Source organism: Orcinus orca, chromosome 16 (genome assembly GCF_937001465.1).
Source record: "Orcinus orca chromosome 16, mOrcOrc1.1, whole genome shotgun sequence".
NCBI classification, from domain to species: domain Eukaryota; kingdom Metazoa; phylum Chordata; class Mammalia; order Artiodactyla; family Delphinidae; genus Orcinus; species Orcinus orca.
In genome coordinates, this window is record NC_064574.1 from 61,874,023 (window position 1) to 61,887,549 (window position 13,527).

General features: G+C 43.8%; 1 protein-coding gene across 5 annotated transcripts in view; it reads right to left on the reverse strand.

Moving 5' to 3' along the window:
* Window positions 1-13,527, reverse strand: part of PDXDC1 (pyridoxal dependent decarboxylase domain containing 1) — a 51,306-nt gene that overhangs the window by 9,703 nt on the left and 28,076 nt on the right. For all 5 annotated transcript variants that reach the window (XR_007472258.1, XR_007472259.1, XM_049699604.1 and 2 more), the window contains exons 12-15: window positions 12,897-13,022; window positions 8,613-8,663; window positions 3,355-3,418; window positions 1,545-1,633 (exon numbers count right to left, since the gene is read on the reverse strand). Coding sequence is in view for 3 of the 5 variants with exons in the window: in XM_049699604.1 (XP_049555561.1) it covers window positions 1,545-1,633; window positions 3,355-3,418; window positions 8,613-8,663; window positions 12,897-13,022 (330 nt within the window). In the remaining 2 variants the exon portion in view is untranslated. The remainder of the gene's footprint in view (window positions 1-1,544; window positions 1,634-3,354; window positions 3,419-8,612; window positions 8,664-12,896; window positions 13,023-13,527) is intronic.

Genomic DNA, 13,527 nt, shown 5'->3' on the forward strand with positions numbered 1-13,527 from the left:
GGTACCTTGTTTTTTTTCCTTTTTTTTAATTAATTAATTAATTTTTGGCTGTGTTGGGTCTTCGTTTCTGTGCGAGGGCTTTCTCTAGTTGCGGCAAGCGGGGGCCACTCATCATCGCAGTGTGCGGGCCTCTCACTGTCGTGGCCTCTCTTGTTGCGGAGCACAGGCTCCAGAGGCGCAGGCTCAGTAGTTGTGGCTCACGGGCCTAGTTGCTCCGCGGCATGTGGGATCTTCCCAGACCAGGGCTCGAACCCATGTCCCCTGCATTGGCAGGCTGATTCTCAACCACTGCGCCACCAGGGAAGCCCACCACCTTGTTTTTAAAAACCGTAAATTTTACCTTTTTTCTTACTCAAAAATATAAGTTCACTATAGAAAGATCTAGGCAATACACGTAAAGTAAAAGAAAGAAAATTTACCCACAATACACCACTGAGAGACACACACTGTTGACATGTGGTATAACCATCCCCCACCCCCGGATCTTCTGGGTGTGTATGTGTGTGTGTGTGTGTATGTATGTGTGTCTTCTGTTGTCATAAAACATGACATTCTACATGCTGTGTAGTAATCTGCATTTTTTCACATAATTTACAATGACCATTTCCCCTCTGCCGTAAACATGCAGCTATGTGGTTTATACTGGCTGTTCTGAATGTCACTGTGTGGATGTACCATAATTTATTCACCAAAACCCCTAGGTTAGGCATGTCCAATGTTTTTTGTTTTGTTTTGTGTCTTTTTAGGCTGAGCCGTGCAGCTTGTAGGACCTTAGTTCCCCGACCACGGATCTAACCCTCGCCCCCTGCAGTGGAAGCGCGGAGTCCTAACCACTGAGGGCTTCTCCAGTGTTTTGCTAGGATTGGTACTGCTCTAGTGAACATCTTTTTTTTTTTTTTTTTTTTTTGCATTACGCGGGCCTCTCACTGTTGTGGCCTCTCCCGTTGCGAAGCACAGGCTCTGGACGCGCAGGCTCAGCGGCCATGGCTCACGGGCCCAGCCGCTCCGCGGCATGTGGGATCTTCCCAGACCGGGGCACGAACCCGTGTCCCCTGCATCGGCAGGCGGACTCTCAACCACTGCGCCACCAGGGAAGCCCTCTAGTGAACATCTTTACATCGTTTAGAATATTCTTTATACTCAAATCCAGGAGGTATGATTTCAGTGTCAAAAAGAAGCCAAAGCATAATGCTCTTGATCCATGTCGCCAGACTGCCAGAGGCGTGCAAGGGTCTGGCTCATGTGCTTCTGGTATCACCAGAGCTCCAAAGTGGCTGCACCGCAGGCCACGTCTTGCATGTTGTTGTTCAGCCTTACACAGCAGCAGGGAAACAGTCCCGTGAGGAACCGGCGGGAACAATGTTGACAGGACCTGCTGGAAGTCGTGCAGCACGTGGGGCTGTGGTCTGCTTAAGAAGCCCAGGACGAAGCCCTGCGCCTTCACAAGAGGCTCCCCCTGTGGGTTTCTGATTTCCCAGACAGGACCATGTATTATCCCAACCATCCAGGACGCAGAATAAAGGGCACGTGACAGCTGATCTTACCCAGCGGTTCAGTGAGTCGCAGGAGTGCCTCTCCTGGCTGACTGCTGACGGGGCCATGTTGGGCGCTGGGATGGCATTAAGTCCTGGATCTGACACACAACACAGAGAGGGGATTCGCCTCCCAGAAACACAGCTAACTACACAACACCCCTCCAACCCCGTTTCACTTAGCTCCCAACGTTAACCTGAGAGAAATGTCTCAACCGGAAATCAAATGTGTATCTCACCATGAATGAACAAAATGGCACATACATACAACGGAGTACATACAGCCGTAAGAAGTAAGGAAAGTCTGTCACATGCTCAACATAATGTACCCTGAAGGTGTTATGCTAAATGAAATAAGCCAGCCACAAAAAGACAAGCACTGTATGATTCCACTTACATGAAGTAAAGCTGTCTAATTCAGAGAGACAGAGAGTAGAATGGTGGGTGCCAGGGGCTGGGGGGAAGGGGGAATGGGAGTTAGTGTTTAATGGGTATGAAGTTTCAGTTTTGCAAGACGAAAAAATTCTGGAGAGCTGTTGTCCAATGATGTGAATATATTTAACACTATTGAACTGTACACTTTAAAATGGTTAAGGTGGTAAATTTATGTTTTTTTAACCACAATTAAAATTTTAAAAAAATATATATGTTACAGAGGGTTTAAAGCTTTCACTTTTTTTCTCATGAAAAATACATTTGAATATATTCTCACAAATAGAATTCTTAATTTCATTTAAAAAGTTTTTCTTTCAAGGAATTTTGAGGGAAAATCAAAGCATAAAATTATAAGTTACCAACCAGTCTACCAGCACTGAGCACCGTGCAGGGAAGTCAGAGACCCAGCAGCACACCAGGCCTCAAAACACAACTGGCTTCCTTTTGTTAAACGGTTGAGGTGCCTGCTTGTGCCAGGCACTGTGCTGGGCACGGGGTTATGATATGAGGCAGACAAGGTTTTTGTCAGGGTGGTGCTTACCTTCTATTGAAGAAGTAGCATAAGGAAATGAAATGAAATCACCATACACTGTTGTTAGGGCCTTGAAAGAAGGCGGGAGCTCTGATATAATGTGAGGGAGTCACCTTGGACAGGACAGGCAGGGAGGACCTCCATGAGGAGGTGGACGCTGCAGGGACCTGAATGGTGAGAAGGAGCCAGAAGAGCGAGAGCGAGGGGGACAGCAGTGCAGAGGTCCTGCTCTAGGAGACGGTGGAGTGTTCTAGAGACTCAGAGAAGACCAGTCTGACTGAAGAACAGTGAGCAGGAAGAGGAAGTCGGAGGGGAAGGCGAGGGCTAGGACCCGCAGGCCTTCCATCTGGAACGGAAGGTACGCAGGCTTCTGGGCAGGGAGGTGGCAGGATGTGGAGAGCGGCCCGGAATGGAGCGTGTGGAATGTATGGAAGTGAGAGGTCAGGTGAGAGGGGACCGTGGCTGTCAGGTGAAAGATAATAGAGCCCTGGACTGGGTAGGGGGCACTTGGGACATTCTTTAAAGATAGAGATTCCTAGATCCAGCTTACTGAGTCAAAATGCTCAGGAAGGAGGGCCCCCAGCTCTATTTTCAAGGGACTCTCTCTCATTCATTCCAGCACTAGTCCAGGGACTGGTGTTTGGAAAACACTGGTTTAATCATAGGAAACTGTCAGGAAAATGCTAAGGCAAATAGGTCTGGAGTTCTTGTGAACATTATTCAGTTTTTTTTTGAAATGATGATAAGATTCTAGCAATCAAAATATTTTGGATTATTTAGTTAACTTGAAGTGGTTTAAAATTCAAAGCCCTTAAACACAGAGAGAAAAATAACCCCCTTTTTAAAATCACCTACCTGAGCCTGGTAACTCCTGGAAAAATCTGAACACCACCACTGGCGAACTGAGCTCATCCTCCACCTAAAAGATGGAATCTGATTATTACCAAGTAACAGTAAATTTCAAACACCTACAAAGTCAATCAGTGAGCTTGGAAAATAGGCTACAGACATTGGCACTTAAACACATAAAGGGAATCCCTAGTGGTCCAGTGGTTAGGACTCGGTGCTTCCACTGCCTGGGCCTGCGTTCAACCCCTGGTCGGGGAACTAACTTCCTGCAAGCCAAAAAACACACGCACGCGCACACACACACACACACACACACCCACCACCACCACCACCAACAAAAAACCACATAAAAAAGTTCAAAGGTTAATTTCATTTGCTAGAGAAACAAAAATCAATGGTTTAGTAAAATTCTTAAGACATAATTATAAGCCAGTCCCGAGAATACATGGCTGAATTATAACATCTGACACTGATACCTTGAAAATGAAAAGTGGGAGGAAATTTTAATAATTATGGATAAACATGGGTCTAACGTGAAAGATAAAAAAAGGCAAGGAAAAAGTGGCACTAGAATCACTGTCGAGCGTCCGAGCTTTCAAGAATCCAGAAGTGACGCCACCTCAAGCAGGACTGACTGGAGCTTTTTCTACTCACCCTGTAAAACTCTCTGGGCAGGATGCAAGTCCTGCTGGCAATGTGGATAACCACAGTCTAGAACTGAAGCTACATTTTTCTAAATCATTGAAGCGGTACTTATACTCGGGACAGGCATCAGACAACTATCTTCACTAACAGATTTCATAACAGCTGAAGACGTCCACTGCATTAAGATTGCACAGCACTAGGTCCATGTTCTCCACTGAACGAATGTACAGTGAGCCGTCAGCTTTCCCGTGGGGTCAGCACACAAAGGGAGCAGCAATGCCCTTGACAGACTGCGGTATTTGAAGTGGGGGGAGGCGGGAGAAGGGAGAGAGGATCTCTAAGCATTTAACAATTCCAGTACTACAATTCTCATCTTGAAACCATTTCCCAAGGCTCTGCCAGTGATGGCTCACTCGTAGGCCCACAACAGGATGTGCTAACCGGAGAGACAGGAAGTAGCTGGTGCAAGATCTTCTCTACTAAGCTTTTCAAAGGGACAGTAGATGTGATTCAGATCAAGCAAGAGGTACATTCAAATCTGCCAATTATTTATTGAGCCAATTCCTGTGCTTTCATAGGTACTATCTCCTTTAACTTTCACATAAACAAATAAATCTATTAGTACCTTTAAAGTTAGAGGGGTTTAATATTTATATAGAACGGAGTAAGCCCAATAAGTAAAGAGGAACAAAGTGACAAAATTCTACACCCATTCCCCTATTCTCAGGATAAGGCAGAATGACTTGAGTGCCAAGACTTTATAGTCTTTTGTTTCTTATTTCTTTGAGCTCAGTGGTCTCAAATGTCAGCCTGCACAAGAAATCCTGTACAGGGTTATATACATAGAATTCTGGTTCCAGCAACATGGTAGACCAAGCTAATACTTAAGTCATCAATTCTAAATACCTGAAATGCTTGATTAAATGTCACCAATAACCAAAAGAAGTTCAAACCATTGCTAGGCTCACAAAAAAAGGTGAATCCAGAAAGAAGAGAAAACAGAAAGAATAGTATAAGCTGAGCTGCAGGGGCTGGGGGGAGGGGAGCACGGATGGGGCCTGGAACTTTGCTTTAATGTCTAAGGTCATGGGTTTGAAACCCATGTGAGGGATAGTGCTGAGTTTACATAAAGCCAGGACCCTTGAAAAACACTCTTCATGAAAAGAGAGAAAAACTCCACCCACTGATCAGTAAGAAAGCTTAACTCTGCCTGATGCTCTGTAGAGAGAGAAAAAATTCTCTCACGAGAAATCAAAATGTCAGGCGTGCTCTGCACCTGGGTGGGATGTCCTCTGTAGTGTAAGACTCCTAAAGCTGTGAAACCAACATAAATACATGGACCTAGGCCAGTCAAAGAAAAAAAAATCTAGCTCATAACAGAAAAATTACAACACACACAGGGAGCAAGAGTCAGCAGACACAGCTGAGAGGACAATTTGTGGCCCCAAGGACCGAGACACTGAAACAACCATCAGAACAGACGTCGATCACTGCGTTTAAACAGAAACGAAGGACCAGAAATCTTTTTTTTTTTTAAAAGATGCTTAAAAAACAGAATAACTTGAAAAAGAACTAAAGAGAATATCCTGAAATGAAAAAGAGGTCACTGAAAGTTAAAACGCAGTGAATAGGTTAAACGGCAGATTAGATGCAGCTCCAGAGCAAATTACTGAACTCCAAGAAGGATCTGAAGGGCTACACCAGAAAGCAGCAAAGAGATGGAGGCATCCAAGAGACTGATGGAAGGTGGGATGACAAGGTTCAATATGCAGCTCACTGGTGTTCCAGAAGAGAAAGGGAAAGAGGTCATAGCTGAAAAAATGAATTTTACAGGATTAAATAAAAGAATCCTCAGGTTCAATTAGCACAAGTCCCAAGCAAGATTAAAAAAAAAAAATCCTTACTTAGATATACCATGGTGAAAGTGGCAGTACACTAAGGACCAGGAAAATCTTAAAAGCCAGCAGAGACATAAACACGAAACCATGTTAACTGCCCCCCAGAGGCACTCTGGGATTTTCAGGTGTAAGAGTGACAATATTAGAGTTTCCCCTCACATGCTGACTTTAGAATCTACTCCATGTGCTGGATAAGAGTCCTGTGAAACAACAGCCTTATCAGAATGCAGCTGCAGAGGAGACTGAATTGGGCACTGATAAAGCGGGGCACAAGCACCACCCCGGGCCCTGGAAAAGGCCTTGGTGCTGGAGGCAGTGAGCTGGGGCAGTGGGCCTGTGCTTCTGGGATGGGAGAGGCTCCTGAAGGGCCATCCAGGTGGGAAGGAAGGTGGCCATGGACGCCTGGAGAAGGGAGTGGCTGAGCAGCAGAGAAGCTCTTCTGATAACCTGGGGTCAAGTCCTGGCTTTGCCACATACTAGTTCTGGGACTCTGGACACACGACTCATCTGAGCCGAAGAAATGGAGATAACGCTACTCTACCCCAGAGACTTACTGTGAGGATTCCGGAGTCAGTACCTATGAAAGCACTAGACTAATACCGTGGTGAGGAGCAAAAGACACTTAATAATTACTTCTATCTTACGGCGCCTGACAGTCTCATTTTGCTTTCCCATGCATTATCTGATATACCCCCTCACAACGAGCCTGAGGCAGGAGGAATTCATTCTCCTGTAACTGACCTCAGAGGGATGGTCCACTGACTAAGTTCGCAGGCATTGAGTGTGCATCCCAGCTCTACCACTGCCTCGCTGGGCAGCCTGGGCACGCACTCAACCTATCTGTGCCTTAGTTTCCTCACTAGTAAAAAGGGAATAAACACTGCGTCCAATTCACAGATTCTATATATTTATTCACACTCGCGTGCCTACTGTATGCCAAGTATCATACTTGGCACAGGACATAAAACCATGAAAAAACAGGCAAAAGTCCTTGCCTTTACAAGGCTTCTTCAGGGGAAAAACAGACAACAAACAAATACAGACCACAATTTCAGGTAGTAATAAGTTCAATGAAGGAAAAAACCCAGAGCCCAGAGAGTGATGGAAGGTGGTGGGTGTTACTCTAGGTAGGGTCGGGGCTCAGGGAAGGCCTCTCTCAAGAGGTGATATTTGAACTAAGATCTGATGGATAAGAAATCAGTAATGAGAAGAATTAGGGGGAACAGTGTTTTCAGGTACAGGGAACAGCATGTACAAAGGAGACTTGTGAGGGTTAAATGAAATAGGCATGTAAGGGACTTAGTACCACGTATGCTACACAGCAAGCATTTCAGAAACAGCATCTGTGATGATGATGATGATGATGATAATGATGATGGATTACCGACAGGCCACAATGCCTCATGGTGTTTGCCAGTTACTGTGCCCCCTACTGAGTAAAGCAGCCACTGGAGGGAGGGAGGGAGCAGGGTTATGCCTGGGCCATATGTGGCCTTACAAAGATGTTCTAAACCAACTGGAGATCAATTAGCATCATCAGCTCCTCCCTGCTTAGAGGAGAATGAGGAAGGAGAGGACATGAAGAGGAGCTCCAGAGGGCTCAGCAAGGGTGGGACAGGAAGTACACAGGCCCAGCACTGCCTTCACCCCACCAGCCCACTCATTCTAGTCCATAATTTAGGTCTCTGTTTGCAGTCAAGGGCGTCCAACCAACATACCTTCACCGACAGCTGAGCTCACAGGCTTAGGAGGTTAACAGAATGAGTCAGTGTCACAGGGCCCCAGTGGTACTGCTGAAATTGGAACCCAAGTCTCCTGACTTACATTCATCCCTCTGCTTCTCCGGAGGGGCCACTGTCCTCTTCCAGGCTAGGACTTGAGTCACCTCAGGTCAGCTGAGTAGCTCCAAGCTCCTACTCAGAAGGCAATGCGAGCAGCCCCCATTCACGCACTTAAACCGAACTGTGTACTAAAGTGGAAATAAACTGCACTCACCTGAACCCCAAATAAACTCAAACATTCGTTTTAAACTTAACTGTATCCTGCAGAATTGTCAAAGAAACACCAGTGACCCTGTTTAAATTAGAATCTGATCTACATATTTTCTGAAATCCTAAAATACAATGAAGCAAAAGATGAAAACATTCAAACGTGAACTGATACTTGGTTATCAAACCCCCTAAATCCTCATCTACTTGTCTAGTTACCAGCCTTAGGGCACAATCTCTGACAGATGGTGGTACCTTTCAGGAAGATTACCAGGGCAAGAGGAGCAGGGCCGCCCCCTTTTCTCTGCCTTATTCCCCTTCATGCAAATGCCAACTCTGGGGTCAAAGGGTTTCAGAAAGAGTAGCTCAAAGCACTCACAGACAAAATGATTTTTCATTTCAGGAAAATGGGTGTTCTACAAATCCTTGGGCAGGTGAAATCAATGGTGCTTATTACATCTTTGCGCAATGCTAAATTTTAACAGAATAAAAACTGCAAATGGATTATATGAAAAGCACTGTATGGGTTCAAACAGTATATGGGGCAAATTTCTAGGCTTTCTGCTAACCACAGAATTAGGTCATCAGTACATGCATGATGTACAAAGAATGTGGTTTTACTGGAGCTGCTACAATTCCATGGACATGCATCAAATCTGGAGAAAATCATTCTAACTCTTAAATAAATTAAGAGTTATTTACTTCAAAAAACAGATCAAATTATATACTATACCAAGATTTTGACGTGGTTCACTTTCTTCAAACTTTCTTGCAATCGCTGACTCTGCAAATGACAGAAAAACAGCTTATGTAATTTCATATTAAGAAGCGTTTTTTGTGGGGGTTTTTTTTTGCGGTACGCAGGCCTCCCACTGTTGTGGCCTCTCCTGTTGCGGAGCACAGGCTCCGGATGCGCAGGCTCAGCGGCCATGGCTCATGGGCCTAGCCGCTCCGCGGCATGTGGGATCTTCCCGGACCAGGGCATGAACCCATGTCCCCTGCATCAGCAGGCGGACTCTCAACAACTGCGCCACAAGGGAAGCCCAGAAGCGGTTTTTATGAGGGTCTTTGCAGGTCTGCAAACAAGGATCTCAGGCAGATAAAGCCATCTGCAACTTGATGATTTCTAATTTCAGCTGCCAATTTTTGCATTTAAACATCTGCAAATATTCCCCAATATTTCAGTTAAAAGTTACATTTAGTGGTTCCAGAAAAGCTTTTTCTAATGAGACATATGTGAATTTGTCATATTAGCAATATAGGTCATTCATTGATTCAAAAACTACTGAGTGCAAGGCAACAAAAGCAAAATTAAACAAGCAGACTATGTCAGACTAAAAAGCTTCTGCGCAGCAAAGGAAATAATCAACAAAATGAAAAGGGAACCTATGAAATGGGAGAAAATATTTGCAAATCATTTATTTGATAAGGGGTTAATATCTAAAATATACAAATAACTCATACAATTCAACAGCAAAAAACCAAACAATCCAATTAAAAAATGGTCAGAAGATCTGAATAGACATTTTTCCAGACATAGAGATGGACAACAGGCACAGGTAAAGATGCTCAACTTCGCTAATCATCAGGGAAATGCAAATCAAAAGTACAATGAGATATCACCTCACACCTGTTAGAATGGCTGTCATCAAAAAGACAAGAAATGACAAGTGTTCACAAGAATGTGGAGAAAAAGGAATGCTTGTGAACTGTTGGTTGGAATGTAAATTGGTGCAGCCACTGTGGAAAACATTAAAAAAAAAAATTAAAATAGAACAACCATATGATCCAGCAAGTCCACGTGGGTTATCTGAACTGAAGAACATGAAAATGCTAATTCAACAAGATATGTTCACTGCAGCATTATTTATGATCACCAAGATACGGAAACAACTTAAGTGTCCATCAAAGGATGAATGGATAAAGGAGATGGGATATACACACACACACACACACACACACACACACACAATGGAAAATAATCAGCCATAAAAAAGAATGAAATCTTGTCATTTGCAACAACATGGGTAGACCTTAAGGGCATTATGCTAAGTGAAATAATTCAGACAAAGACAAATACCATATGATCTCACTTACATGTGAAATCTAAAACAAAACAAAACAAAGCTCATAGCTACAGAGAAGACTGGTGGTTGCTAGAGGCGGGGGCTGGCGGTGGGTGGGTGAAAGGGATCAAAAGGTACAAACAGCAGTTATTAAAAATGAGTCATGGGGAATATAGTCAATAATACTGTAGTAACTTTTTTTTTTTGGCCACAACTTGCTGCTTGCAGAATCTTAGTTCCCCGACTGGGGACTGAAACCAGGGCCCAGCAGTAGAAGCACAAAGTCCTAACCACTGGAATACCAGGGAATTCCCAATACTGTAGTAACTTTTTTTTTTTTTTTTGGCAGTACGCGGGCCTCTCACCGCTGTGGCCTCTCCCGTTGCGGAGCACAGGCTCCGGACGCGCAGGCCCAGCGGCCATGGCCCACAGGCCCAGCCGCTCCACAGCATGTGGCATCCTCCCGGACCGGGGCACAAACCCGTGTCCCCTGCATCAGCAGGTGGACTCTTAACCACTGCGCCACCAGGGAAGCCCCTGTAGTAACTTTAATACTGTATTGCATGTTTGAAAGTTGCTAAGAGAATAAATCTTAAAGGTCTTTATCACAAGAAAAGAAAATTTTTTGTTAACTATGTGTGGTGATGGATGTTAACTAGACGTATTGCGGTGATATTTTAACAATGCATACAAATATCAAATCATTATGATGTACTCCTGAAATGAATATAATGTTATATGTCAATTATACCTCAAAAACAAAAACAAAAAACAAAAAACCAGGGGCTTCCCTGGTGGTCCAGTGGTTAAGACTCTGTGCTTCCAATGCAAGGGGTGTGGGTTCAATCCATGGTCGGGAACTAAGATTCCACATACCACATGGCGTGGCCAAGAAAATGTTAAAAAACAAAAACAAAAACAGAAAAAAAACAAAACCAAACTACCGAGTGCAAATGTGTGCAAGGCAAAGTATTGATATTGGGAGGAAGAGCAAAGGTAAATGAGAGTGCATAGCACCGTTAAGAGTTGGTCAGGAGCGTAGGGTCTGGAATAACCACATCTGGGTTCAAAACCTGGCTCTGCCCCTTACCACCTGTGGGACTGTGGGTAAATTACTTATCTGCCACTTACTAGCTATGACCTTGGACAAGTTTCTCAGCCTCTCTGTGCTTCCGTTCCCTCAACTACATAGTGGGGTGACAGTATCTATCCTCCACAAGTTGATATACGTTAGGTGTCTAGAACGTGGCATGCATTACGTAAGTGATGACGACTGTCATCATCGTTAATATCTCAATCCCAGCTCTCTCATCACTAATGTGGGGACAAAATAACATATACTGCATGGCCTGGGGGTCATTAATTCAACAGATGTTTATTTGAGTGTTGGACACAGGAAAACCCCTCATGAAAACTAATTAATATGTTATCAGTGGACCTTATATTCTGGGGAAGCTGTAGGGACCAAGTGAGAGCCTGCATCCACGGTGCTGCACAGCGCCTGGCACTGAGTAAATGCTCAGGAACTGCTTCCCACGAAGACGAAGATGAGAAGGAGGAAGAAAAGAAGGACACTGATTTTTGCTTTCAGGAAACATGTGACCTGGTGCGGACTACAAAGGCAGGACTGGACACAGGCGACCACACCTGCTAAACCTCCATGCGGTTTTCACATGTGCATTTAGCAGCAGTGAATCAGCAGCAGAGTCAAGTGCTCAGGAGGGTTTGAGATCCGCCACAGCGTTTGCTGGCAGGAAGATGCCAGAGCTGCAGTGACCTCAAGTGTTTGGTGGCTAATTGTCGTCATTATTTTCCTGCGCCCCATTGAATTGAATTGAAAAACACTGAAGGGAATTGAAAAACACTGAAGGGAATTGAAAAACTCTCCCTGGAGTGCCCAAACCTTCCCCAAACTGACTTAGTTACCATGGCGATGAAGGCTTCTCCTTCCAAAGGACCAAACCTCAAGATGTGAGCCAACAGCCCAGTGAGAAAATGTTTTTAAAAATGTGGTGCTTCTGTAAACATAATGAACATAAATCTTAATATTACTTAATATAAAAATGAAACTACTTCATTTAGAATGTTTCTATTTCATTAGAAACTAATGTTAAAATGAACTATCCTAATATTATAAACCAAAGGACTCCTGCTACAGTAATATGAAAATACTAATTTTTCTTAAATATAAAAATGACATGAGGAAGTGTCAATTCCAAGAACATATTTAAAACAAAGATTTATTTTTAAAACTATCTGCATACCTTACTATATGACTAGGTGCTGCTATAAGAGCTTTACATTTACGAACTAAGTCCTCATAACAATCTTCCATCACATCATCACCCCTATTCTACAGGTGAGGAATTGGAGGTACAGAAAGGTGACATCATGCTTTAGACTTAGGTAGAACTCAGCTCTCAAACTGTGTAAATATGGCATTTTTTTTGCTTTCTAAACTACAACATAATTATATATTTTTCACAATTAGAACACCTCAAACAGAGAATTAAAATTGTCCCTAGAGCCTTGCAATTTGGGAGCCCAAGCTGGTGGCTGTTAAAAATATCCATGCCAGCCTTACTCCCCTCAACCATCATATTTCTTTACCCTCAAGAGTCGGTCAGTCAAGTGGAACATTTATCCCAGCTTCTGCATTCTTCTCCACTCCTTCGCTGTCACCTTGGGACTTCTTTTCTCCCCCATGCTGACACCGGCATTCATTTTAATCTGATTTCATATGGACACAAATGCTGGAACAGCCCCAGCAGTCTCTCCCAGAACTTTGAACAAGAAACCTATATATGCAGGGAAATTAGTCTGCTTGCTTATGAGATGGGAAATCCAGACAACAAGGTATTGGGGGGAGGGTAAATCAATGAAGCATTTTTCTGTCTCTGTTTTTGCCATGGAGTATCTGTGACTCATTTGAACTTCAGGTTTCTACTCACCAGCTGACAGGCATGCTTAATCCTCTCCACAATCCCATCAAGTCCCAAGTATTGTAAAGACAACCACAGTGGCAGAGCACGGAGCTTGTCTGTTGGCTTATTTGATGTAAGACCGGCAACTAAAGTCTAAAAAAGCCAATATGGGTTTATTAATCAAAGCCAATGAAATCACATAGCAGAACTAACTAGTTACCATTTACTATGCACTTGGTTTGTGTCAGATGCTATGCAGGCACTTGGCTTGCATTATTCATTTGATCATCAAACAACTCCATGAGGTAAGTATTCCAGGCAACTTAGCTCAGAGACCTTGCTTTGTCTAAGGGTTCACAGCTAAGATGTGGCAAAGCCAAGATGAGAATCCAAATGGGTTCATCCCAGAGCTGGAGCGCTTAGCCATTCAAGCGGCCCCTCCCAAGGCTGTTCTGAGCATCCTCAAACACCTGGCCATTATCACCGGAGCAAGGTATTAACTGTTTAAGAAGAATCAATGAAAGCTTATTTTGCATATGCCTCTCACTAACTGATCCACTAACAAGAACCACCACTATGCTTTTAAAAACTATATCATGTTACAACCTTTTAGACAATGTGGATCAAGAACCTTAAAATACTCTTACTCATTATTAAT